This window comes from Lepisosteus platostomus, chromosome 8 (genome assembly GCF_059453375.1).
Source record: "Lepisosteus platostomus isolate fLepPlt1 chromosome 8, fLepPlt1.hap1, whole genome shotgun sequence".
NCBI classification, from domain to species: Eukaryota; Metazoa; Chordata; class Actinopteri; order Semionotiformes; family Lepisosteidae; genus Lepisosteus; species Lepisosteus platostomus.
The window spans coordinates 39,499,604-39,527,428 of record NC_142618.1 but is presented as its reverse complement, the minus strand read 5'-3'; the positions used below and the strand labels follow the sequence as shown (position 1 = coordinate 39,527,428).

The 27,825-nt window shown below is 37.2% G+C and overlaps 2 protein-coding genes across 5 annotated transcripts in view; both read left to right on the top strand.

Moving 5' to 3' along the window:
- The window catches only part of LOC148657308 (E3 ubiquitin-protein ligase HECW1-like), a 119,535-nt gene extending 104,175 nt beyond the window's left edge, over nucleotides 1–15,360 (top strand). For all 4 annotated transcript variants that reach the window (XM_088643388.1, XM_088643389.1, XM_088643386.1 and 1 more), the window contains 6 exons: nucleotides 4,445–4,543; nucleotides 5,140–5,269; nucleotides 5,703–5,849; nucleotides 7,033–7,147; nucleotides 8,040–8,238; nucleotides 11,956–15,360. In XM_088643388.1, the coding sequence (XP_088499514.1) occupies nucleotides 4,445–4,543; nucleotides 5,140–5,269; nucleotides 5,703–5,849; nucleotides 7,033–7,147; nucleotides 8,040–8,238; nucleotides 11,956–12,067 (802 nt within the window). In that variant the 3' untranslated portion in view covers nucleotides 12,068–15,360. The remainder of the gene's footprint in view (nucleotides 1–4,444; nucleotides 4,544–5,139; nucleotides 5,270–5,702; nucleotides 5,850–7,032; nucleotides 7,148–8,039; nucleotides 8,239–11,955) is intronic.
- A 4,301-nt stretch (nucleotides 15,361–19,661) lies between these two features.
- Nucleotides 19,662–27,825, top strand: part of stk17a (serine/threonine kinase 17a) — a 42,011-nt gene continuing 33,847 nt past the window's right edge. The window contains exon 1 of the mRNA XM_088643382.1: nucleotides 19,662–20,136. Coding sequence (XP_088499508.1) covers nucleotides 19,964–20,136 — 173 coding nt within the window. The 5' untranslated portion in view covers nucleotides 19,662–19,963. The remainder of the gene's footprint in view (nucleotides 20,137–27,825) is intronic.

Genomic DNA, 27,825 nt, shown 5'->3' with positions numbered 1-27,825 from the left:
ATGTTTGAAGTTGCGGGGTGTCCCTCAAGACTTCTTCGGAGAAGAAAATTATTGGCTGTAAATCAACTTTCCTAATCTATCCATGTCACCTCAAACTATTCTGCAGATTAAGCGGAACACATTACCAGTAATTACAAATAAGACAACATGTCTCTTTCCAGAACTTATGAAAGGCAAAAAAAAGAATAAGGAATATTAATTTGTGTCCTAGTAGTTTGTAAGAAGCTGCTTTTTTAGTTTTGTCTTGAAAATCAGTCAATAACAATATACTGTAAGATATATTATAGGCTCAGGGGCATCACTTTTTGCTTTGTTTTACATTCTTTAGTGTTTTATTTAGGGACAAAAGATCTGTGTTAATTTGGATGTAGTTACCACATCATATAACAGCATAACAATGTGATGGTCTGCCCATGTGCTTACATGTTCCAAGGAAAATATTGTTTTGTGGTTTCAAGTATCTTTTAAATGCTACTGACACAAAAACATAAATTACAAGCAGATCTATCTTTAAACACTTCACAGCAGAACCACAATAGAGTTGGTATGATTCTATTCTACCTGCTTGAACTTTAAACATTTTAAAAATATATATTTTTGAGTTGAGTGGTTATATTATAAGTACCTTTCATTCAATTACATATGTTTTACAGTACTTCACTGATTGAAACCAGGGTCAAAATTTCTGTTTTTTACCCTGTCCAACTTAATTTGTCCCTGGTCATAAAAACAGTATTCCATGTTCTCTTGAGCTTAAATAACAAAAGAAAAGAAAATTAAAACTTAATCAACAAAACACATACTCCTGAGAAACAACAACAACGTTCCTTCACAAGACCTCTGTCACTTTGAAAATCAACAAAGTGGCTGGCTGGTTGTTCATTATTTATGAGCCAAAGATTGATAAAATAATAAAAATTCTTCTCTGACAAGAAATAGTAAACATGGCACCACAATTAGCTCAACTCAGAACAATGAGGTTACTGCTTGAGGCAGCCACTGTGTCAGGTCATTAATTAGCAGGTCCGAGGGAGGAAAACAAATGTATCGCATTTTCTGTTTTTACAGCCCTGTGAATTGATAGCTACTGTCAAAACTGTATTTTTCCTCAGGCAATCATGCTGTACCTTGAAAAAGAAAACTAAATTCAGTCTTATTTTCCTGTTGTAACTTGTAAACAGACTCATTTGGAAAAGCTCTAATCACACAAAAAGGAAAAAAAAAGTTTGGAAACTCGTGTCAAAAACAGAACAGAGCTTCTATTTTTCGGAAGGCTTTATAAAAACTGAAACTTTTCTGACATATGCTCCTGATGTGGAAAACACAGCACCATAAGTTGTGTACACAATGGACACCAACACAAAAATAAAATATTTGTCACAATTTGAAAGTTTATTTACATCTTACTATATGCTTCCTTTATAAAAATGTAAACAGATCAATGTTTTAGACCTGGATAGTTTGATATAATAACATATAGGTCAAAAGCTTGGTGTGTGCACTGGTGTGAAAATTGGAAATATTCTGAGGAACATTTGCAGCAAAATGGTAGAAAAACAAGTTCTGAATCTTTTTTCAGAACAGTTTAATTTTATACTGTATATAAATAAGCTGATTCATCCCCCCCTCATTAAGGTATCAGAAATTAATCAAAATGTTCCTCACCAGCAGTGTTTGAAATCTTAACACCATACTGGTTTTTTCCTTTATGGAAATGGCTATACAAAATCTGTGATACATTTATTTTAAAACCATGTAGATGTAGAAGCTTTTCTCTTATCAAAGATGTGATCTCTATGCTCTGAAAGTAAGTCTGTATTGTGTTTGTAGCCTTAGGTCTTTTAAGTGTGTTCTTGACTTTTTTTGACTGATTATCTTCCAGCTTGAGTTCTTTCATTAAACACTTTTTCCTACAATATTGTGGAAAAAATCTGGTGTCCAAATTATATACAGTATGAATGATGTATTCCTGAAAACTCAAAGTATGATTAATATTTTGATGGCAAGTTTATAAATACTCCAGGCTGTCCTATGGCGGAAATTGAGTCCTGCAGTTACTCTCCTGTAGTGTTTTTTACTGTAGAGTTTTACTGTACATGTCACTTGTTCATGGGCGGCCAGTGCAATGTCCTGTACACTTAAAGATTGCAGCTGAAAATTGAGATACAGTGGTTCTCACTGACTGGTTGCATACAGGTGCAGCAGGGGAGAGTAAAATCGTTCTGAGTGGAAACACCTCTCAAAGCTGCAAAGTAGGAAGAATACAGGACACACTTCAGCCCCTTTGTCCTGCTTTTCCTAGGATATATGCTATGTGTTTCCAAAAGTAAGTAAACAAATAAATACAAATGTCCCATCTAGAATATGGATATGGATTTATATACAGTACATACATTATGTTTTGTATATATGGTAGTTAGGTGAATTTTAAATTTTTAACTACTAAGAAAATTGCCTGAAAAATAAGCAATGGCTGCATTATGAACCTTATTATGATAGGTTGAATAATCTCTTATTTATAGCATTTGTATTAGTAGTTAGACACCTTAATCAAACTATTATTCACTATAATACCCAACAGGTCACTGAAGCAGTAGTTTAATGCTGTATTGTCTATGGCAAAAGTATGATTATGCTTTGTTTGATATTTATACCATTTATAGCTTAGTAAATATTATTGCATACAATTTAATTAAGTATTATTACATAATATTGATTTAATACACACAAAGCCACTAGTCAATTTATGTTTATTATCATTACTGTCATTACTGTCTTTTTTGTGTAGACAGCTGGCTATTGTTATAGGTTAGCATTGCCACCTAACAGTGCTGGGGCCTTGGGTTCAATTCTGGAGCTGGAGTGCTACCTGAGCTTGCATGTTCTCCCTGTGTTCACATGGGTTTCCTCCCACAGTCCAAAGACATAGTACAGTAGGCTAATTGGCTTATATGAAAATTGGCCCTGGTATGTGTGTATGTCTGTCCTGCATTGCACTGTAAGGACAGGCTCTGGCTCCCCTCCATCCTGTATTGGTTGGAGAATGGATGGATGGATACATGTACGGAGTTAACTATAAACTTAGTTTATAAGAACTTACTGTAGCCACTGATTGCCTGTAATTTTTACTGAATGGGTTTTTTGCCAAAATCTAGAAATACTTTCTATTAGAGTTGAATTATACAGTATATAGAGAAAAGAGCTGCTGCATATTCCTTATGTTTGCTTTTAAAATTTAACAGCTGCTGAAGCTTACAAGTTTAAAGGTATTGAAATGATTCATGGGCTCCTGCAGGGAACTCAGGTGAGGGAGATCCTCTCACAGGCAGGCTGCGTGTGTCTTGGCACTAGGGGTGAGTGGAGCTGCCAAAGCTGTCAAAGCTGCTTATGCCACGAGGGTAGGGTGTCAATTCCTTGCTGATTTGCATTATCACGTAACAGATTAAATTCCCCAGCTCTCCCTGTCGGGGAGGGATTGTGTCTGAGCCCTCAGACAGGCTACTGATGTCTTCCTGAGGTGCCCCATGGTAAAGAAAGTGTTATAACTTGAAGACCAGTGTTTGCTACCGGCCATTGGAAAAAGAAAGAAATCTGGGATAAAGCAGTAATTCTTTTTTAAATTGTCATTAGAACTTGGTAAAGCTTTCGGTTAGCTGATCATCAAGGACAAAGAAACCCTTTTCAACTGAATCACTAAGTGATTGGTTGTTTAGATTTAAATCACCTACCGTACAGACATAACATTTCTCCAAAGCATGCTGGTCAACCCATGACGTGAATGCTGAAAGTGAAGGACTGCCAACAGGTAGACAGATAGCTATCGACAGATAGACATGTTTTTCTAATTATGCTTTCTCTTTGTATGATTTGTAGTATCTGTGCAGTCTACTGTATATCATATTCTGAAAACAAATAATTACCATATTTCCCATATTTCATTAATACCATGGAAACAGATTATATTGCAGACTTTTCAGGCTATTGTGCAGAAAATGTATTCTTGTTATTTTTCACTTCTGCTAATTACGTCCTGTAAATAGCAACTAATATGTGCAGTATTATTATACATGACAGTAAATAAGGAAAAGGTTGCAAAAGAACTTACAAACATTGTTTGGGATTCAATATATTCAAGGCTTGAAATGTTTTTTACAGGAATCCTTAATGCTGATGAGGCTCCAAAGGAGATGAGTCTAAGTTTAGAAACACCATAAAGAATAGTAAAGGACAGCAAAATGAATGCAAATAAAGATAAAACATAAAAGCAGTTCTGATAATAATGATATTTATATTAATAAGGATAATGTGGGAGATAATGGAAAAATGTACAGTACCTGGTTTGTACCATGTTAAAATGTGGGAGAGCTGCCGCAGTACTCAGGAGGTTTGCCCAGAAATGTCTGTAATGGTGGTGCTGACACTTGTGTTGTGCTGTGTTGAGCAGGTTCAGGTTCAGTGGGCGTATCCTTGGGCTGGCGCTGATCCATCAGTACCTGCTGGACGCGTTCTTCACCAGGCCTTTCTACAAAGCTCTTCTGAGGCTGTGAGTTGAGACTCATCCTGGACCACATCATTGTGACGGGCCCCTGCAGTCCCAGTACACTTCACTTCCAACAGGAGCTGTGCCCCCTCTAGACCTGTATCAGCCAAGAGTTCATTCTCACTTGATGGTCACTACCAGAGCCAAAGCACACAGGAAGTTAACATAATGATAAAATTTAAAATGTGTTTGAGTATCTGTACTACTCTATATTTCTGTTACTGTACTGAATAACTCAACTAGAATAAGCTTTGAATAGTGCTTTGGAGTCTGTATTTAACAACAGTTTTGACAACTTCTTATACCTCACAACTGATTGCAGAATATAGCAATAAGGATGTTCAACAAAGAGGCTTGAAACATAATATACTACAGTAGCTTACATTTATCTGTATGACAGTACACGTATGTACAGTACATGCGCAGAGATGGATAAATACATAAGCAACTAAAGAGCTGCATAAACTCTATATGTTTTTATAATTTTATATCCCGGTGAATGATATCAGTAGAGAGCTGGCGGATGCATACAGTAATTGAATGAACCCTAATGGTTTATGTGAAGTGAGTTTACAGTGGGAGGCTTTTCTGTCTGGCAGACCATGTGACCTGAGTGACCTGGAGTACCTGGATGAGGAGTTCCACCAAAGTCTACAGTGGATGAAAGACAACGATATCACTGACATACTGGACCTAACCTTCACTGTAAATGAGGAGGTCTTTGGTCAGGTAAGGCTACAGTGTAAAAGTGTGTTCAACCCAGCAAGAGTGTTTTGGCTTTATATATATTGTATTTTTGGGCTAGTGAAGCCTGATAAATTCACATATGCAAATCAAAAGGTGACAGGTCCCATCCTGTTCCAGGTGGACAAGCCTTCATCATAAAATAGGAAGTATAAATTCAGATAGAAAAACAAGAGCTTATTTTGTGAAATAAAAATGGAAAATTCTTCTCACATCCTTAGATGGAAAAATATTTCAATTTTTTGTATAGTATTATACTTTAACATGTTTCAGAAAGAGTTTATTCTCTTCATGCTGCACTTGTGAAAGTAGACTGCTAGTGTATAGATAATACACTGCTCTATACACTGCTAGTGTATAAAGAATCTGCCATTAACTACCTTCTTCTTTGTGTCCACATGTGCTTTTCCTTCCATAGGTAACAGAAAGGGAGCTCAGGTCAGGTGGCGCCAATATGCAGGTGACGGAGAAGAACAAGAAGGAGTACATTGAGCGAATGGTGAAGTGGAGAGTGGAGCGCGGGGTGGTGCAGCAGACAGAAGCATTGGTGCGGGGCTTTTATGAGGTAAGCCTGAATAGATGTCCAGTGATGTTATACTGGCTCCTTCTCCAACTCTTCTAGGTGCCATACTTAAACATTGTGCTTACACTCATCTGCTGTACATGTTCTTTGCTCTCTATAATGATCTACTGAGTCCTGCCTTTGGTTGCAGGCAATGGCGTCTTTTGTATAGGGTTTGCATGTTCTCTCCATATTCACATTGGATTCCTCCAGGTGCCTCAGTTTCCCCTTAACTTCCAATGACATGCTGGCTTGGTTAATTTGTGTCTTCATTGTCCTGTGTTTGGCCTGTGATAGACTTAACATTCTCTTCAGAGTGTAGTCCTGCGTTGCAACCTGTGTCCACTGTAGTAGTTCAAGTACTGTAAGTAGCCGCATCAGCATGTGTAGGCTGCAAAAGAACAAGTAAAAGTTTATCCCACGCTGAAAAGAGAAGAAAGGAAACAATGTTTCCTTTCTTCTCTTTTCAGCGTGGGATAAACCTTTACCTGTTCCTGTGTCGTCTGTGCCAAGCTGCATCTTCCCATGACCCTGGATGAAACACCAATGTATGATGGAAGCTGGCTATGGTATAATTAGCCAAATTAGCATGATTCTTTATATCAGATTCCCTGATGGCAACTATTGCCTGAACATTTACTTTAATTTCAGAAGGCCTGGTAAGCTAGCTAGGCATCTGCCCAACTTGTAAACTATAAATCAAAATAAATAAAATCTTATTAATCAAATAAGATCCGTCTACTGTAAATAAGAGAAAGTAAAAGCATCGTTTTGCCTTCCCATTCAGACACACCTTATAGATAGGCTTAAACTAAATTTTTATAGGACAGTGTTATTTGACTGAATGAACTTCAGGAAGACACAAGGGTGTTCTCACATAAATTTAGTGCCTCCATCTCAGAACGGAGAGTAGGAGAGGCAGTCCTGAAGTTCTGTATGTTCCTGAAAGCTTGACTTACAGATTTATCACTCTAAATAAAGTACATCATCCAGAACATAAGGAATGATGCTGTTTGGTCCTGCTGAATTTATCACAGCTTTCGTTTCAAGTTTGCTGGGGATCTGGAAGAGGAAAGGAGGCGATGTACAGTACTTGTCCATAGATTCTCCTTTCACATTGTTCCCAGTGTGAAATGTGTTTATGTTTTCATAACCTCTGAGAAATCGCGTCTTCCTCGGGCTTCAGGTGGTGGACTCCAGGCTGGTTTCAGTGTTTGACGCCAGGGAGTTGGAGCTGGTGATTGCTGGAACTGCAGAGATCGACCTGAATGACTGGAGGAACAACACAGAGTACAGAGGAGGTGGGTACAGCCCAGGTGTCTCACACCTGCTGCATCCTGTAATTGCACTGCCTTTGGGGAAAGATTTAATATTTGCGAATTAAGTTTATCTTTTCCTCCTTTGTTGTGTTTTTTAAGATTTCCCGTGTCCCTCTAGGATTTTATTAATTTTGTTGATCTTATTGTATTATCTTGACTACACTTTAGGGATGGAAGATGCTATACTTTATAAATGTATTTTACAATATCCACACCACATTATACTGTACATTTAACATGGGCTTTGTAAATATGTAATACCCTATACCCTTTGTCATCGGCATGCATATATTTTTTAATTTTAGAAATGTAAAATGAGAAAATTTACAATGAGAGCACCATGTTATGTTTCACCTTTAATTCTGTATGTGGTTTAGAAAGTTGCTTTACATTTGTGCAGGTTCAGTAGCAGAAAAGTTAGAGAAACAAGTCTGCCTGAAATTCTTGTTTCATGATTACTGATAACTCTGACTGGCAGTCAGTCAGTTAGCCTTCAATCTCTAGGTTTTCATTAGTGTGCGCAATAAGGCATGATCTATTATAGTTTTAAAGTAGTTGCTTGTTGCAGTAAGTAACAATTCTGTTACTTAATCATGAAAATGACATGACTGGAATTTTTCCCCTGGGAAATTTAAGCACAGGGTTTGTTGTCATAATATGAAAGCTTTAAAAATAGAGCTTTAATCATAATGGACACCAAAATTATATAATTTAAAGCTAACCATACAGTATTAAGATGAACCTCTCTACCAGCATAATATATATCAGTGCCATCTCTAGATTCAAGTCAACATGCTTTCTTGCATGTTGTTGTCTCCAAGATCAATCAACTCCTTACAATATGTGTTGAGTTGCTGCGGGGCTTGTGTTCCAGGATACCATGATGGGCACATCGTGATCCGGTGGTTTTGGGCTGCTGTGGAGCGCTTCAACAATGAACAGAGGCTTCGTCTGCTGCAGTTTGTGACGGGCACTTCCAGTGTTCCGTACGAGGGCTTCGCCGCCTTGAGGGGAAGCAATGGTCTCAGGAGATTCTGTATCGAGAAATGGGGCAAAGTCACTTCTCTTCCCAGGTACGGTGCATCTACATAACGGACATGTTGCAGGCATTAAGTGAGCTGGAATTTTCTGGTCTCAACGTTTATTCCATTCTCATTAATGAGCCAGGTGCTGTCCATTCCCTGTTGTCCTAAGTAAATGGACGGTCTTAATATTTACCTACAGGACAGGAGTCTGAAATACTGCTTTTGCGTTCATTTCCATTACAGTTGGTACAGTGTTCAGAGCGGAGCCCAGGCCACACAAAGAATCTTGCAGGCGTAATTGCTTCCATATGTTGTTTCCTATTCCAGTTTTCCAGATGGATGGGTTGGGCAGACAAAGTTATCGTTACACATGTATTATTGCTGGGGCCAACAACCTGGCATACAGGAAATTACCAAGGCGTTTTGGTCTCAACTAGAACTTATAGCAATGTTAGGAAGCCACTTCCTTAGAAAATTTGGAAAACTTGGGGCACGATCTGATCTCAGAAAAGTGATTTACACATTCTCTGTTGCTCAGCTGAATGGATTTTCAAATTGTATAGTATTAGGCATTAGAACTTTGCTTTGCATCTGTATTCTTTGTCACTTTCAGCACTCCTGGAATCACATTCATTAAAGAAAGACGAAACAGTCCTAACTATGGACATATCTATGATCCATCCATCCATTTTCTAACAGCTTCTTTTAATTCAGCATCAGAAGGGAGCCAGAGCCTAACCAGCAAGATGCAAGGCAGGGTATACCATGAACAAGAAGCCAGTCCATCACAGGGCAAACAGAGATGCACACACTCATACCTAGGGACAGTTTCCACAGAAGCCAGTTAACCTACTAGAATGTTTTTGGACTGTGGGAGGAAATTAGAGCACCTTGAGGAAACCCACATGAACACAGGGAGAACATACAGTACAAACTCCACACAGCACCCCAGGTCTAGAACTGAACCCAGGGCCCCAGTGCTGTAAGGCAGCAATGATAACCACTGTGCCACACCTATAGCTATGATATATATACTATAAGTTCTAATTGCATTCATTTACATATATTGCGATATACTGTACAAACAAAACATAAATTATAGAAACATACATACAATCCACTGTTCATTTAACATTTAAATATTTTCAAACAAAATCACAGATTCGCAATGTGAGCAAACGTCTAGATCAAAGAACCCTAATATGTTTTCAGTATGACAATATGAAATTAAATGTATTTCAGTATGTCAGAACTGAAATGTGAGCTTTTAGCGGCCTGACGCAGCTACCTATTTGAACTATTCACTCAATACCCACAGATTCAGGAGCCAGACAGGCTGCATATTCTATTCTCTGGTCTGCAACACACTCTTTGTAACCACAGCACTAGACTAGGCTTAATTCTGCATTCACTCTTTCACAATAATGACCACAAGACTCTCTTTCACACAATAACACTCACCTTTCACTTCCCCCTGGGGCACGACCACACCGGAGTGAAGATCTCCAAGGAACGCACTTCTGGCTCCACCATGCAACATACTGTACAGCAGACCCACCAGCGTACCCCCTTTCTGGGGTCTGTCCTTTTCTGTCGGAACCCCTATGGGATCAAAGCTCTTACATGTGGGTCCACTCTTGGGAAAGACAGCGTTGTCCTCTCCCCCGCTGGTGCTCTCTCTCTCTGTTCTTTCATGCCTTTATAATCCCTGCACTGTGTGCTCCAGCATTGACCTGGTGGAAAATCAACTCTTACAGATTGGCTTGCAGGAACAGGACAACTGTTGGCTCAAGTTGACTTTATCAATGTATCTCTGAGCAGTAAGGCTTCCCTCCATCTGCACAACGGGTGTTCCTGTTTTAAAGAAGATTTATTCCCATTTACACAACCCCATCGACAGGCATGACCTTTACGAAAACAACCCACAGACAACTGATCGGTTTCTACAGAAATATCCCAGCTCTCTATAGAAACTATAGAAATCTAATATATTAGGTTTATTTTCAGATCTATTGGAAGTATCTGGGATAATTCTCTTAGATGTCTCCATATAATGCCACAAGAGGCACAGTGCACATCATGATGTCTCCACACATGTTACTGTATATTCAGTCTAGTCTGTCAAGGGCAAGATGAAATTCACCTGTGAATAAAACACTTAACCTTTTCTCTGCTGCAACTTCAGCTGTTCTCTGACTCACAACAAATGCTGTCTTTCAAGTGTTAGCATTTTATCCATTAACATCTTATGCAGACCATTTACATGCAGCTGCCAATTTACAGTCATTCTACTCAAGCACACGCTGTAGCTGCCGCAGTCTGAAAATCATTAGGCAGATGGATCAGACAGATGTAACAGATGTGGATTCCCTGCCTTCCAGGGCATGGTCTGTCACACACAGAGACAGTTTTCTAGTTTGTCTGGACCAGTCTGCTGATTGTTCAAGCATAACAGCTCTGTTAGCTCTGTTTCTCTCAGAGACAAACGGGTTCAATCATGCCAGCAGTAACCTGGCAACTCTCCTTGCTCAGGCGGTAAATTGTATCATTTCCCAATCTTTAATTAAAATCATAGCTTTTTGATCAGCTACTGTATTTATTCAGATTATTCAGCACCTAATTTTTGCAATTTGAACTCAAATAGCAAACATTACGTACTTTACCTTGCAATTTACAATATTGTATTACTTGAGCTTTGTTGTTACAAGGATTAATACTACTCAGATTGCTATTTAAAATGAAACTAGCACTGATGTAAAGCTTTGCAATTTGTTTTCATTGTGTATCAGGATATGTACTGTAACAACCCGCATTAGTATTCCAGCGCATGATTGGTGAGGGACTAAAGTATTCCTCATGTCTTCAAGACATTGCAAAATAAACAGATCAACTAATACTGAACAACGACGTCCTATGTTTACTGACAGTTTTTTGAAAATTGTTTTTGATTTCAGAAATCAAGGCTATTGTATAGGAGAATAATAGTAGCAACTTGCCGCCTCCATGAATTTCTAGGGTATCAGATACCCTGGGGCACAGAGATAGCACATGGTGTTCCAGCCAATGTATAAGAGTGTCTCAAAGCCAGGGAATCTTTTGGTGTCATTCCATGGAAATAGATTAGAGGTGACTGGACAGAATGTTAGAATGTTAAGTTTCTGCAGGTACTCTAGGTATAGACTCATTTTTTCTGTGTAATTTGGAAATCTTTCCTTACTGTTACAGAGTTATAAGTAGCAGTATTATCTTTAGTTATTAACTAAAATACTGTAGCTCTATCTTTTTATGTATTTCTGAATTTGAGTTTATTTTAGCGTTGAAAAAACAATCTGCAAACTGAAGGAGTAAACAAATCTACAATTAATACAATACAATATACAATACAATAAATATACTTCATGTACAATATAAAGAATTTACAGGAATATAAGGAATTGTGTATTCTCTCATTTCCTACCTTTTCTTGGGCCAAATTCCCAAAACACTTTCTGCAACACCAAATTTACTGACATTTTGAATACCAGAATGTAATGTTATAGTTATACAAAATCAGAGGAAAAGGCTATTTAAACTGAGCTTGGCTACTCTGAAATTGGCTTCCTTAAAAGGTTTAAACTGCTTCATCATCTCTCACTGTTGCTTTCTAATTAGGAAAGTAACTGTGGTGGTAAAGCTTACAGTAGTGATGAGTGTTTTATGATTACAGCCTTGTGGCCCCTTTGTGAAAACCTAACCCAGTTTTTTTCACCTGCTTCTTGTTTACAGGGCTCACACATGTTTCAACCGCCTTGATCTCCCTCCCTACCCCTCTTATACAATGCTGTATGAGAAGATGTTAATAGCCGTGGAGGAAACCAGCACATTTGGGCTGGAGTGAAGACCAGAGACTTCTGACCTCTGTTAAATGGCTGGGAAAAATCCCCTTTTTTCATATAATTTTCTGCAGACAATTTCTTTTTTTTTTACTTCTAATATGTATGTCAGGACTAAAAAGAACTTTTCTGCATGTGTGTAACTCACCTGATGTAATGGACCTTTTCTGAGCTCTTGCACAAAGCGAGATGTATGCAATACAAAATACCTGGCTCCAGCCTACTCAGCGCCTTGATGTTGCTCACGTGTCCGCCAACCCCATCAGTTCCGCTGAGATGTTGCTTTATGTCACTGTGCACTTCATCCACCCCACATCTCGCCGCATCACTGGGGCAGCAGGAGAAGCATCAGCCTGCGATGGCAGGTCGGCATCCACTGTAGGTGAGGTCATCACCCTCAGTTACCGTGCACCAGTGCACACGCATTCCTGGAGACTGCTGAGGAAGAATGTTTAGTGACTACAAGCCAAACAATGTTCTTTTTTTATGGAATTTCTTTGTACGGAGAATCATGTCTTTTTGCAAAAAAATCCCTCTTTTTAATTTTAAGAATGACTTTACATGAGGGCACCATTTGGGTTACACAGGGGAAGTGAAGCATTAGACGTTCAGAACCCTGCTAATCAGGCTTCATGTCCCCTTCACCTCGTGACAGAGCAGTGTGGGTTGGCCTTCTTCCCAGAACACCTGAAACGATCTCAGATATCCTGGTGCTTACTACAATATACAGTATACCATTGGTCGGAAACTGCAAAGCTTGATGGGGATGTGTTTACTTGAAATACCCAGCATGAAATGAAAGGAGATGAAAGATGACAAATAAGGTCTGTGTTTTCATTCCTTACATGTTTAGAAGTATTTTGAGTTTGTGTTTGTTTCTGGTAAAAAAAAAAATAGAACTATAAAATCTCCTGTGAAATTTCTGAAGTAACTGTTCACTGACAGAAATTAAGTTGAGCATCTGTCACCACCTTAATGTGAGAACTGTCTTTATACTACATTAACATGACTTCATTGCAACTGGAGACAACCATTTTTACAGAGGAGTCACAGCTTTGAACTGTTTTCTTTTTTTATTTTACCTTATAACATCTTAAATGATTAAAAGATTTATTTTATTTTTCAGAAAGGAAAATTGGGGTTATGGAGGGTTTGTGTGAAGATGCTTAAATTTCTCACAACCCCTAAATCAAAAAAGGGAAGTAAATGAAATAAAACTATGTATACTGTATATATTTATGTCTCTGTAGCAAACAGACCAGCTAAAATGTTTCAGAGAAAGTTTGAACAAATGTGCAGCAGGTAAATCCGCAATACAGATAAGTATCTATTTTGTGGTCTGAGCATTGCACACAGTGGACACAAGTCCACATCAAAAAAGCTCCACTATTACTGAATACTATTTATGGTGAAAAACCACCTTTTGATTCTTATATGGTACAGGAAAAAAAAAACAATTATATGTGTCAAGGTCTGTGGAGTTCATTTGGAGTTTGAGGACCCTGTGAGAGCTACCATAATGATTTGTGTAAATGGGATGGATCAGATTCCCCAGTGTGATATGACTCTGCTGACTACAGATAGTCACCCCTGCCATCTTACTTACAGTTACAGTTACAAGTACCTATATTACATTGTTGCAGTTGTACCAACTGATATGGGCTGCATTTTATTTTGCCTCCATAATTTTGTTCCCCTCAGGGAAATTGCCCATTTTGGGGTTTGCCACAGTGAAACATGGGGCACCTTTATTTTTTTTTAAATTATTTATTTTCTACCTTTCTGTAGAAAATATCTATATATCTTCTACACTTTGTAAATTGGTGCCAGATCATGACTGCAGCCATCCAGTCTTCAGACCCAGGTTGGAAAAGGATTGCATTCAAGATACTGTAAGTTGGATTAATTCATTTGATTTGTAAATTATGTTACTTATGGGACTATGAAGAAGAAAACATTAACAGCCTCTTTGAGAGAAAAATCAATGTTTAATATATGTTACTGTTTCATCTATGGATTATTTAGTATTTTATAAAAATATTAAATAAACTAGCCAAATAATGCCCTTTGGGACTTAATAATTTCTCATTGTTTTTTATTAATACTTTTCATTTAGTATTGAAAAGCCATTTCAATACAGTTTTCAGACTCCTGTATTTTAACAGTTCTGCAAGGGATTGAAAAATGAGGTCTTGCAGCCTCCTGATACAGTAAAATAAATGTTAAGAGAAATATCAAACTTGGAGATTCTAAATTTGAAAAGTTGATCTTTATGAAACATTCTAGTAAAGATGTTTATTTCAGTACTGATTTGATAATAATAATGAAATGTTATGTGAGTCCCCAGGGTGTTACCCGTTGCCTCACCTTGGCTGCTTGAATACATACAGTAGATGCACTATACTGTATAAGTTATGGCATGAGATGAACACTTGCCACATCACAGATGTGTACAGTATATAGTGGCCCAAGTGGAAATTGTGGTATTAGAACATAAATTTTATGTGCCTCAGTAAAACCTTTTAATATTGTATGTCACTGCTTGAGATTAAGAATGACTTAAGTATTAAGATGAAGACATCAGCCAAACTAAAACTGGAGATAATAAATCTCACAAAAGTGCACTCCAAGAATTCAAATGTGTGAGAAGTACTGACTGCCTCATGAAGCATGATGGATTAGATCATTTTCTTGTTTACCTAGCCGTCCCCTGGTTACAGTCATCAGTCCTATTATCTAAATAATAATAATAATAATAATAATATTAATAATAACAATAATAATAATAATAATAATAATAATAATAATAATGGTAATAATTTCTTTAAAAGTCATAACTAATATCTGAAATGACCGTTGTAGAATGATCTGTAGAAGTATTTCCATGCAAAAATGAAAAACAGAGAAAAGCAGAATTGTTAAAGGTTTTGTCTGTGCCTCTACCAACTGTTGCTCATAGCTCTGCCATCTTCAGGAAAGATTGTCAGGATGTGAAATGCATTGGAACTCATTCATCACTTATAGATCCCATAACCTTTCGGAATGCTGATTTTGAAAGCATTGTCTCCATACATGTATCATTCAGCTGCTTTCACCAGGCCTGCTCATGTCTGTATTTTATTTTGTATTTACTATTTTATTAATAATTGTTCTCCCTAGAAGCCTCTTGTCATGGATGTGCTCATCAAATGGCTGATTTGCTTTGGTTTTATAACAGGTCACTTAATTCTCAGGCTGTGCTTTCAATTTAATCATATCTCTGTAGATGAATGTCAATAAACAATCACTTTGTAATGCACTGTTTTTGCTGTTTTTTTTTCATTTGAAAGAAAATCCCCACCCCATTAATCACAGCGTCCTTTGAATGCATGCTCCAACATTTAGATTTAAATACATTCATGGCAAGATTTAACACTTTTCTGCCACATATTAGTGAAATGTCACTAGCCTTTGAAGAATATGGAGGTTGTGATATTTATAATCCATACAGGACAGTCTCTGTCAACAGTGAGACATTTCTATAACAGGCTATAAGGTGTTAAGAAGGAAACGCTCACAGGGAAGAGTGGAACTCCATTGTTTGGGTTACTGTACATGGTGACCAGTATTTTAAATATGGCCTCTTTTATAAGACAAGATGGGTAAGAAAGGCAAATACTTTGCTAAAGACCTAAAATAACAAGTGTACTGGGGTGATCTGGGTTTTCCACATTATAATGCCAGCATTATTTGTGGAAAGGAAACAAGTGACATGTTGTGATAAACATAAAGCTTTTATATAATCCTATGCAGAACATAGAAAATATAGTTGCCATTCACAGCCTGTTGCTTGTTTGACATCAGCCAAGGGAATAAAGGAGACAATGAAAGAATGTATGTTTTTTCTTGTCTGCTTTTTTCTTCTTAGTATATTATAGATTTTGTAAGGAAGTGGAATCGTTAATCTTATGCCCTTGTATTTTTAAATATATCCAATGAAAGTGAAGAGGCCTGTCTTTGTTCAGAGATTCCCAAGTGCTAAAATTCCTCCATATCACATTTACTGAAAAAACAGGTAAGAAGTCCTAATAGTTGACCAATAGCTGGGACAAGGGAACTATTTTGATGGTTTGTTTCCCAGTAGCAATCATGCAGATAAGTTACAGAATATACAATAGTTCTAACAGAACAGCCATTATTGTCTACTGAAAACACTGTAATGTCAATGGCTTTCATATCTCTATTAAAAATTAACACTACATCTAGCATCAGAAAGGCAACAATATGAAGGATAATTGGTATCAGTACTTAATTCTGCTGTAGTATTATAGCATGACTGTGTTTATTGTAATTTTGAAAACAAAGTCCTGTGCTTTGGGTGCCATTTCTAGCAACCTACATGGTGAAAATAATACTAGATCTTTCATCATCATTATGGTAAAAGTTGTACTGGTATCTTTCCACTATAGACTAAGTTTTTCCTTAAAAGTGGTTTCCAAACACTGTCCTACAGTATATCGTATAACCTAGGGAATGAAACTTGGGTTGATCTGTCATCTACCTAACTGCTTCTCCCTACACATCCAGCAGGGGTCAGAGTTTGATCTCTGGATCAACTGTAGTAATCAAAACCTGAACTGTTAAACTTGGAACCTACTGTAGATCAGGGCATGTGTAAATACACAGGTGCATCCAGATTTAAAATTGAGCAAAGTATTTTCTATTTTATGCTCCCTTGTTTTAAGTGTAAGAAAGAAATACAATAATATTCATATCAAGTAAAAAATATTCTAACCTGTGAATAGCTACTGTATATTGAGTCACAAAACTATGAATAATACAATAATAAAAATGTATTTACAGAGCTTTACAATATAATTCACACCCTACAGAAAATAAGACATTTTAATGAATGACAAGTAATGTAAATGCTATTTTTTTTCAAAATTGTTATAATCAGACTGAAGAGGTTGAATGTCAACCAACCTGCAAAAAAATTTACAAAGTGAAATTTACTCATTAAATAAGTATTCGACCCGCTAGATCAGTATTTCCTCAGTATAAAATTTCCTATAATATTTATGTCTCTACTAGCTTTGCGCAATTGGTAAAATTTTTTTCATTCTTCCTGGTAAAATTGGTCCAATTGTGCCAAACTTCTTTGAGTATATTTGACAGAATGCACTTCTCAGGCCTAACCACCAATTTTCCATTGGATTCAAATCAGGATGTTGACTGTACCACTCAAGGGAATTCATTATCTTCTTGTCAGACCACATCAGGGTGGATTTGGCCTGGTGCTATAGATGAATTTATACTGAAGTGTGAATTTTCATTCTTGTTTTAGATTCTAAGCTAACTCAAGCACCATCTGTGTTGCACTTTGCACCATCCATTTTCCCCTCAACCCTGACACTTTACCGCCAACTGTTATTCTATTAACAGTTAAGTTACGATTTCTTTCTTGCCACTCACCCATGTGGCCAGTTTTGTACAGGGACTGAGATATACAGTAATCAATATGTAAACAGTGATTCCCATCTTTGTCACAGACCTTTGCCAATATTTCACTGTTAGCTTCACAGTGGCATTTTAAATCAATTTCCTACATGCCCAACTCCTTAGTTTGGAAGGGCAGCCAGATCTAGATAGTGTCTGTTGAGCTTGACTGTACTGTACTCAAAATGATAAGTAACCTACAGTACAAATCTGTGCCTCTCTACCACTTTTTCCCGGATTTGTTTTAAAAGCCGTTTGTTCTTTATGATATTTTTTTCCATATCACTATACGAATAGTGACTTAAAATTCAGTATCTGTCTGAGGGATCTTACAGAGGGGGTGACACAGTGGTTAGCATTGCTGCCTTGCAGCACCGGAGCCCTAGGTTCGGCTCAGTTCTGTCCACGTAGAGTTTGAATGTGTGCGATTGCATGGGTTTTCTCTAGGTGCTCCAGTTTCCTCCCACAGTCCAAAGATATATTAGTAGATTAGATTAGTAGATTAATTGACTTCTGGGAAAATTGACCTCTCTGGTATGAGTGTGTGCGTGTTTGCGTCTGTGTGTACCTTGGCATCCCATTCACTGGATGCAGAGTGTATCCAGCCTTGCATCAGTTGCTCGCTGGGATAGGCTCTGTCTCCCTCAATTGAATGAAACCATTAGAAAATGGATGGATGGGACATACAGAGGGAGAGATGCATTTACTGTACTCTGATGTTAAGTTGCACCACTTTAATTACACAGAAACAGGAGCCATTAGACTAATTGTGTGACCTTTCAAACTATATTTTTGTACATGAACTGATTAAGGCATGCAATTAAAACAAATTATCTGCTTTAAAAATCTCATTGACATATTATCAGCTTTTATGGAGAAAATTGTGAAAATTCTAAATATAATATTTAACAATATTATATTCTATTTTAAGTGCTATTCAGATGATTGTAAGCTCAGACAGCAAAAATGTGGACATTTTTTAGGGGGTGAGTACTTTTGTATTGTACACTGTATTTTGTATTGAGCACTGTACAGTATTACCAAATCTATTACAATAAAAAGTTACATCTCAATAAACATATCACTGCACTTAACATTTTAGAATTAATTGAATATCTGTATTGAGACGCTGGTATTTGAATGTGATCCACTGGGATTTAAATAAGTATGTACTGTACAGTGTGGATCTGTAGGCAACTTTGTTTAAACCTCTATATAAAAACACAGCACAATATATACTGTATAAAGCATGTTACTTATTTTCTGTTCTGTAAACATCAGCTAGGTTTGAAAGGGTAGCTACAGTATATAAGCAGTTGTTTATGAGCAATCTTAGCCATACAATTCTGACAAACTGTATATGATATGTAACTTCCTGGGCAGTTAAATGCATTCATCTTGCCTTGGGCCTCTTCTCCAACTAGAGCTTGGCATATTTCATAAGAAGCACATATTGTAACACGTTTAATTTTTTGTATAGCCAACAACAGCAGTTCTGGCATGTTGGATCACTGACCATTCTTGCACACCTTCCAAGAAAATAGGGTTTATGTGGGAACACACAGGGGTTACTACTGAAATCTCATGCAAGAACTGTACTGATCAGCTCTGATGCTGATTTGTATACTGTAGGTAGAGATTTGGTTAACTGGATGGTCATTTGTGGCTACAGTATCTCCAAAACTGCAAGACTCTGGGAAAAATCGTCACAGGTGTTCTCTGACCAAATTGAGTAGATAGGTTTAATGGACTTCTCTGGTTTCTAACCCTTCATATGTTCTTACAATATACTGTAGTTCCCGGTGCTCCCTCTGCAAGGGACGGACTTCAATGTCAGAGCTGCACTGCTTCCATGGATGGGGAAAGGAGTACCAAAATAAAGTAGTAAACTGTTCCATACTTTCCTAGTACATGACAGTATTCAGTTTCTTTACATTGTTTTTCTATTGTTGGATGTCTAGCCTCTGTATACTGTATGATAGACATCTGCTTCGTAGTTGGTACAGTATAAGGCAATTATATTTCCGTCAATTGCATGGACTCTCGCAGCTCCACCCCTATTCAACAGCGGGCTTGTCAATCAGAGGCGTGTCCACGGTGAAGGCCGGCGGGCGAGAGGACGCGGATCCAGCTTGACTCAGTTAGCGAGCAGCAGGAGACTGTAGGAGCAAGGCAGTCGCTCCAGTGCGTGTGGTGAAGTCAAAAAGCTTCAGTGCCTGAAATTTGGCTGACGAGAAACTGATTTATTGTGCTTCATGAATGAAGCCCAAGTAAACGTGTAGACAGTTGAAAACATCCCAGTCGAGGGGTTTGGTTTTTCTAGCACGAGGGGTGTATCGCAACTCTGTGTTGTAGCGTTTGTTGCTAGGCTTTTTTTGTGCGCGTCCCACGCTTGTGAGGACAGGACCGACCGCTCTGCTGCGATGATCCCCCAGTGCACCTACAGCCCAGAAACCAGAAACCGGCCGCGGTGCCCCAGCCTGCCCGTGGAGCAGAACCAGATACGCTGCGGACTACTGTCCGAAATCCAGAGCACGATCAGAACCGAACCCTTTGGCGACCACTACATTCTCATCCCCGGGAAGGAGCTCGGCAGGTAATACTCGGCGATCGCGCAAACATTTGGCAACACAGACAGCCTTGTTGACAGTTAAAATGTACTGCGCCCAGAGTTGTCAGTTCTCAGAAGTAAAACTGGCTGACACCTGGAATAGTAAATAGCTGTATCCTATAGGGTTTATCTATGTTGTGTTTTTGTTCTTGGAGCTAATAATTGCATTAAACTGACGTTCACAACATCCCAGGCGATTTAGGTGCATCTACTGTGCCAGTGCTTCCGAATATCCGTTTTTTCTGATTGCATGTGCGAATTTTGTGACAAGTTTGTGAAAATAAAACGATTCTTTGTTGCGATGCGTAGTTCAAAGGCATCTTGAACTGGTCTGGCACTTATAGTAGCCGTAACAAGCAAAAAGTATTCGTATTACTTAATCTGAAGAATTAAGTAAAACACGGAAGAACTGAATGAAAGGCGTTATAGGAAGGTCTATTAGTTTTAAAGCATTGCAGTGTAGTGTATGTAAACTTGCTTATAATAGTTTCTTTATATCGGAACTAAATTATTAACATAAAATCTTTATCTTTGACTAATGTTATTAGGACATCTCTATATATTTTTGAAGGATTTTATTTCAATATGCCGATCGACAAGCAGTTGTGTAGAAGATTCTTCTTCTTGAAATAAACGTTAAGAGCATCTTTATTTTGGTTAACCAGTCAAGTCTGACCTTTGAGTGTTAAAATGATTCACAGTATAGATAGGATAAACAGTTCTTTTGAATAGTTTAAAATATGATGAATGTGCCATTTTTGCATTCCACTAACTCGCCCATCAGGAAATTTAGTATTCATGTCAAGTTTAATGTACTTCAGCTACTGTAGACAGAAGTGTACTGTAGTTGCCAAACCTAGCTTCTCTTCCTGTGGAAAGTTTGCAGAGTACTGTGTTGACCCTCAGTTTTGGTCATCTTTTCTTTGAGTGAATACCAGAAACATTATCTTTTTGCTTTTTTGGCTTTTATACAGATAAAGGAAAGATATGTACAGTATATACAGTTGAAGTCTGTAGAAGGTGTAGGTCTAATGCAAGGGTCTAATTTGAACTGTCATCCTTTGGCCCTATACCAAACACAGGGATTGTGTTGTAAACTAAGGAAAGAGTGAACCAATCCCACAGGACTCAGTTAAGTACAGTAACAGTGAACCACCTGTGATAATGACTGTTGATCACAGCACTACTTCATTCTCGTCTCAGCTGCTGTAAAGTAACGTGAGTAGTGCTGGGAACTTGGTGTGCTTTTTCTTTACCAGGTGTTGCAGACCTGAAATATTCAAATACCTGCTTTATGTTACAAATGGAAGCCAAACAGGGATATACAGTACTCCATCATATCATATACCTTGATACATCATTTGCTTCTTTCCGAAAATGTTTAAACAGCAGTTCTTCAGGGAGGGGTAGATCAAGGCTTGCAGAATTTCACTGCAGACATTTCTTCAGGGCAGGCAGCTAAATTCATAGTAAAGAAGTGATAACAAGTAATGTTGGTGTGAAAAGACTCTCTCATTCAGTTTTGTCCATTTGAAGCTTTTAAAGAAGTGCTTGTATTGGGCCTTTTGTATATGTATTCGGCCTTTTGAACAGAGTTAAAGAAAAACTGCAGAACCTCAAGCATCTCTAATGAATTGAAGCAAATGTTACTGGTGACCTCTTTTGAAATGCACTGGAAAAATATTGTGGGTATACTCCTGTGGTCACAAATGTTGTCTCCAAGGGCCGTGTGCTGCCCTAAGGCAACAGGCTGCTCAGCTCTGAAGTGCATGAGGTTTACATTCACCCATCTATCCATAAAATGGAAGCAAAAAGAGGCAATTAGTGTATTTAGTTTTCTATCGGAAAGATCCTGCTGAACTCACTGCATCACTAGTGCTGTGTTTCCTGCCAGCAAGTGTGTCTTTTGTAAAAGTCAGTTTTTTTCATTTTTGACTTTTAAGCATTGGCTGATGATGTGCCCCAATAAGCAGGTTAATATGTGAAATTGTCAGTGTATGACAGTTTGTCTTTATGTGCAATGTCTTGTGCTATTATATATGTAGTGATTGTCAGAGATGTTTGCTGTTTTTAGGTAATTGATCTGAGGGTCTCATTCAGCTGTTTCTTAAAGGAAGCTGTAAGTTTAGCTTTGAAAACATGACTGGATAGCTTATTACAGACTCCTACAGACCTTTGTGTAAAGATGTCTCTTATATCCTTAGTCATAAAGCAATAGTAAGAGTAGTCCCATTCTTTGGTGATAACGCAATGGGAAAGACACTTTAAAATGATTCAAGACAGATCTTAATCACATGAAATTAAACTTAACTACATTTAAGCTGTGTTAAAATGTGGACACATCACCAAAAAATGTTTTTCAAGAGGGCCAAAGAAATGGTGATAGTGGTAGAGAAGCTTCTAAAGTTTAAGGAAATGAAAAGATTTTATCTGATTTTATAGATATTCTGGGTGAAATAATAATCAGTCATTAGCCTACATGTCTTCAAGTGTTACAGGCTGCAAATTGATGACCTAGCTAAAGCTGTGAACAGAGTATATTATCAGCTTAACCGCAGATGGAGATGATCCGTGGAGCTGTGTCTCTCACAGTAATGAAAAACATTGTAGGATATCTAAAAAACCTGTGAAAGACTGTTTTAAAATTATATTTGTATTTATAATAACTGATGGTTTCAGTAAAGTTTCAGTAAAGTGCAATAGAGTTTTACCATATACCTTCTGCAGGAAATAGTAAAGATCCCTTTTGGTCTTTTCACTTGTTAACTGATAAACCTAATTGGATGATAAGAATTTAACAAGCATCTGTATTTGAACATACTGTAAAGGACTGTTTTTTATACAGATGTTTAGAATAACAATGTTTAACAATGTCTAACTATGTTTAAAAACATTCCATTTCTCACCGGCTTCTTATCCTCTTGCTTTTTTTGTAAACTTGTCATTTCAAAATAGTTTACTGTACCAGAGAGCTATACTGTGCAACACAAAGGACAGTCATTGAGACACTTTAAAAAGATCAGCTTTGAGACATAATTTTCAGAACAATGTTCATCAAGCCATTTTTTAGATTACCACACACAATCTTACAAAGTTACAATATAAAAATCACAAAGGCAGAAACAAAGCATAGATGTTTTTATACAGTCTCTAATAATATTATGTGCTGTTAACTTTTAGTTTGTATTACTGTTTTATAAGCAGTTTGCAGGACCTTCTGAAGGGACTGAATACAAAGCGATTATTAGAACATGGAGAAGATGATATCCTTCTAATCTGATGGTATACAGTTTCCTAAAATTAAGCCCAATGATTAGACACTTTTGCTTTGTTTCTCCAGATCCCCCTTTCCCTTTAATCTGAAATTAGCACAACTGGTTGAGTTTTCTCAAATACTCAGTAATGGGTCTTAGTTTTGCTTTAGTTATATTGTAATGAAGAGCAATAACAAATGTTCTATTTAGTTGCAGTTAACGCTTAGTTAGAGGCATAAAAGTATAGTCCAAATGTTCTAGAACTGGAAGATAGTGTAATTTTGCTTTACTATGTTGTCATTGTTTTTAAGTGTTTTGTGCTGTGTAAGAACCAATTCATTACAAAAAATTTGACTTATCCCTGTAAGTCATCCCTGTAATACACAGGTAATCTTGATGAAAATGTGGAGCCAAGAGTGTTGACGAAAAGCAAGAAAGTGTACACAGAAACAGATGCACAAGAACTGTATTAATCTGGCATTTGAATTAGATGGCAAACATTGCCTGGGCATAATACTTTACAGATTGATTTTAGGATTTGCTTACAGAGCTACCGGCACCCTCAGTGAAGGCACTGAAAAAAATAAAAATTTGGAGTAGAGATCACAGTACAGTACATTGTACTGTAGTGTGTGTCGACCAATGGGGATGCAGCATATAACCAAGAACCTTGTCCTTCGTTTTCAGTGGAGTTTCGGAAAAGGATGTGCCTCCTTCTTAACTGCAAAAGGGTGATTACAGAGGGTAAAGTATTTAATGAGTGATGAGATTTCAAATGGACATCAGGATATATGTGTTCAAATGGAAGTATAAATTGTGTGTTTTTCTTCAAAAGTGATATCCTCCTTTTAATAACTACTTTTTTAAGATTAAACTGTAATTTAAAGATTTTTTTCCAGTCCCACTTTTGATTGTCACTAAGTAAATGGGTATAAATTTCTAATGTACTGTACATTATAGTACAGTGATTGCTGTAAAAGAAATATAATCAGACATCAAAGATGGATATTTGATTGTACAGTATAAGTATAACCTAAAATATCAATGAATACCGATCCATTGTTCATTGTACCTCTGACTTTGTTCAGTTATTGGAACAGGTTCAGTGACGCAAATGCTATAATTAACAGCAACTGAAATACATAGCTTTGTTGAATTGTTTATTGTAAAAGGAGTTCTTTCAAGAAATGTCTGGAAGAGATTCTAGGATTACTTATCTTCTAGAAACCAAAAGAGGTAGATAGGAGAAATGCTCTCCTCTTGTCTGTAACCTCTCCTATATATGCTCTTAGAAGAGTTTAGAAAAATACATTCTGATCTTAGTGACAATTAAAATGAAGGCTTATGCTGAACAGCTCAGTCCTAAAATCACTTGAACAAGCTTTTCGTAACTAAATGTTTTCTCTTTATTAATGGTGAGAGCTGTGAATTAATGGTGATCTTTGCAAAAGAGCCTGAAAATGTAAAAGAAGCATTTTACAAACAAAGACCAAGCTGAATGCTTGAAGGATATGCCATCATAAAAGCTGACCCTCTTGGCCAGCAAGTTTTTCAACTTCCAAGGAAGGCAGTATTGTAACAAGCTTACCACATGCTGTAGGCTGTCTTTTTTAAGAGGTAGGTTGCTCAGTGCAGTGAGTAACCAAGTACACTGATTAATGAAGCTTCTCCAGTCTTCTTTTTCTCTTTCTTAAAAGAGAAAAATTGTTAATATGAATATATAAGGTGAAGGTTCACATCTGATTTTAAGTGATTTTAATTTGTGTTTAGAGGTCTTTCTGTCACTCTTCATAAGATTTTAAGAAAAAACAAAAAGACCAAGATTAAGATGGGTATTTAGGAGCTTGACATGGAATAACTCAATTCAAAAGTTTGATTATTTTAATCTTATGTGTTATTTATTAATTTATGTATTTGGATTTTGTCTTTATCCAAACTGACGTTCTGTGGTTTGAATTAGAAAATATAATGACTTATACATGCACATATTTATATATACAGTACACTGTATAAATGTGCATAGGCCTACGTGCTGGTTCTGTTGAGTGGTTTACACTTCACAGTGGACAGAAAATAAAGGGAACAGGATAAAGGGATATACAATACTGAAGTGTACTCTGTATACGTCTGTGTAAGATCCTATTGAGGGTTTACAATTACTGTATAGTGCAGTGCATTTGGGGCTTCTAACCTTGAAAACTGCTAAATTAATTTTCAGACCTGAAATAAAATGCTGGGAAAATGAAACCAGTGCATTAAATATCCTGGAAATTTGCTAGAGAAGGGGTAAATAATAGTAACATTGCTTAGGTAGCATAAGCGCTGTTGTGGGCTATGAGCCAGCCCAAGTTGGTATTAACACAGTGAAAGCATTTTAAAAGATAAGTTTTGGGGTTGTGCGGGAGTAGTAGAAAAACAATTGAACATCATGGAAATGTGCACAATATTTTTGTTAAATGTATGTAAAACCGAGCCACCTGGTTTCTTTCAAAAACTGGCTGTGTGAGATCCTTAGATCAATTAATTACAAACTACTATCACTTCATTAGCCATATACAATTTCTTGCATTAGGAATTTGTCTTTTCGCAATATCCCAGCTTGCTCTCCATGAGACACACAGGCACACAGACAGGGAGAGAAGCTTGGGGTCAGAGTGCAGCGTCAGCCATTTATACGGCACCCCTGGAGCAGTTGGGGTTAAGGGTTTTTCTCAGGGCCCCAACGGAGTAGGATTCCTCTGCCGACCACGGGATTTAAACCAGCAACGTTTCAGCCACAGGCGCAGATCCCTAGCCACAGTGCCACCGCTCCGCCGTCAAGAAGGCATGGACAAGGTTCGAACACGCGATCTTCGGTTTATGAGACTGACGCCTTACCACTTGGCCACTGTGCCTACTAGATGTTATTATGGGCTAGATGCTATTATGCTATTTATTACTAGATGGGCTAGATGGTCTTGTCTCTTTTGTCACTCCTCTTATGTTTGTAATTCCAGAAAGATTGTACAGTAGCTCTGACAGTTCCTTGGTGAAGGTTTACCACAATTAGAGTACCCAGTATGTCTGCATTTTGCCCCTAGAGTTACCATCCTTACAGTATTCCATGTTTTTTTGTATTACTTTAATCTTGGTTCCTTAGATTTCTGTGATGTTGTCCCCAGTGGGCTTCAGAACATTTATACTGTATGACTTAATTGCTGATTCACTTTGAAGACACCTTTTTGCAGTCTTTCTTATTTATTTTATTTGTTTTTGTAATGCAGCAATTTGGTTAATGAATTCAGCAGATGACATAAGAAGAAATGATAAGTCATGAAGGACACATACTGTAAATAACAGAAATATCTATTGGTACCCTCTTAAATGAGATACTTCACTGGAACAGTGAACTACCATTTTTTGTGGTAGTGAGGTTTTACTAAACCTAGATAATATATTTATATCAAGATACTGTGTAAGTACAGTACACATTAATTTTGTTAAACCAAAAATACTTAAAGTATGGTTTAATGGTGATTTTCATGTTTCCAACAAGGTGCCAAGATTGCAGTATGACTTAAACAAGAAAATACAACATTAAACAAAAGGGCAATGATGCTTCTCTTACTTAGAATATTGAAAAATCAAAGAAGATAATGCAGTTTTCATGAATAGTTATAGGAATACGCCTAGTGTATAAACGTTTTTTATTTGAAAAATTTTATTTTGCACACAAAGTGCAATCTGTTTTCATTAAAAATGCATTTATGGGGGTTGTTGTAGCCATTTCCATCACATTTGTCCTTTAAAGTCAGTTTTGTTGAGTGCAGTAATTGAGAAAGTACAAACTGGAATAAGCCCTTGTCAAGACTGATACTCGGGTAATTAGTCTACAAAGCTGTTTCTGCATTTACAAAGCCAGAACAGTCGTCTGAAATCAAGCTAAATAAATTTCCCTAAGCAAATAATGGATTCTGCTGCTTATTTCCATTGTGCTGTTTGTTATTTTCCTGTATTTTTGAAGTACTTACTTAATATGCCAAGGATTCATTTGAATTTTATTGGAATTCAACAGGTAATGTTTTTTTTAATTCTCCTAATCTGTGTATGACCTTGAAGTTTAAAACATTCTTTCTAGAACTGGATTTTATCTTTTTAATTTAAGCCTACCCATATAGTTTCTGCATGAGCTTGTTTGCTGATGATTGTGTAAGGTAGATAACACTTAAAGCAGAACTTCAGAGCCCAAGGAAGCTGTTTAGTGCCATTAAAATTATCCTGTTAAGCACCTGGAAACAACATTACAGTGAAAATGTTCCCTCCATGACAATACATCTTCTACCACCCTGTCACCACCCTGCCATTGGTTTTGTGATGTTATAAGTAAACCCGATTTAATGTCTTTTAAGAAGAAAACATAATAGCAACCAACTGGGTGCTC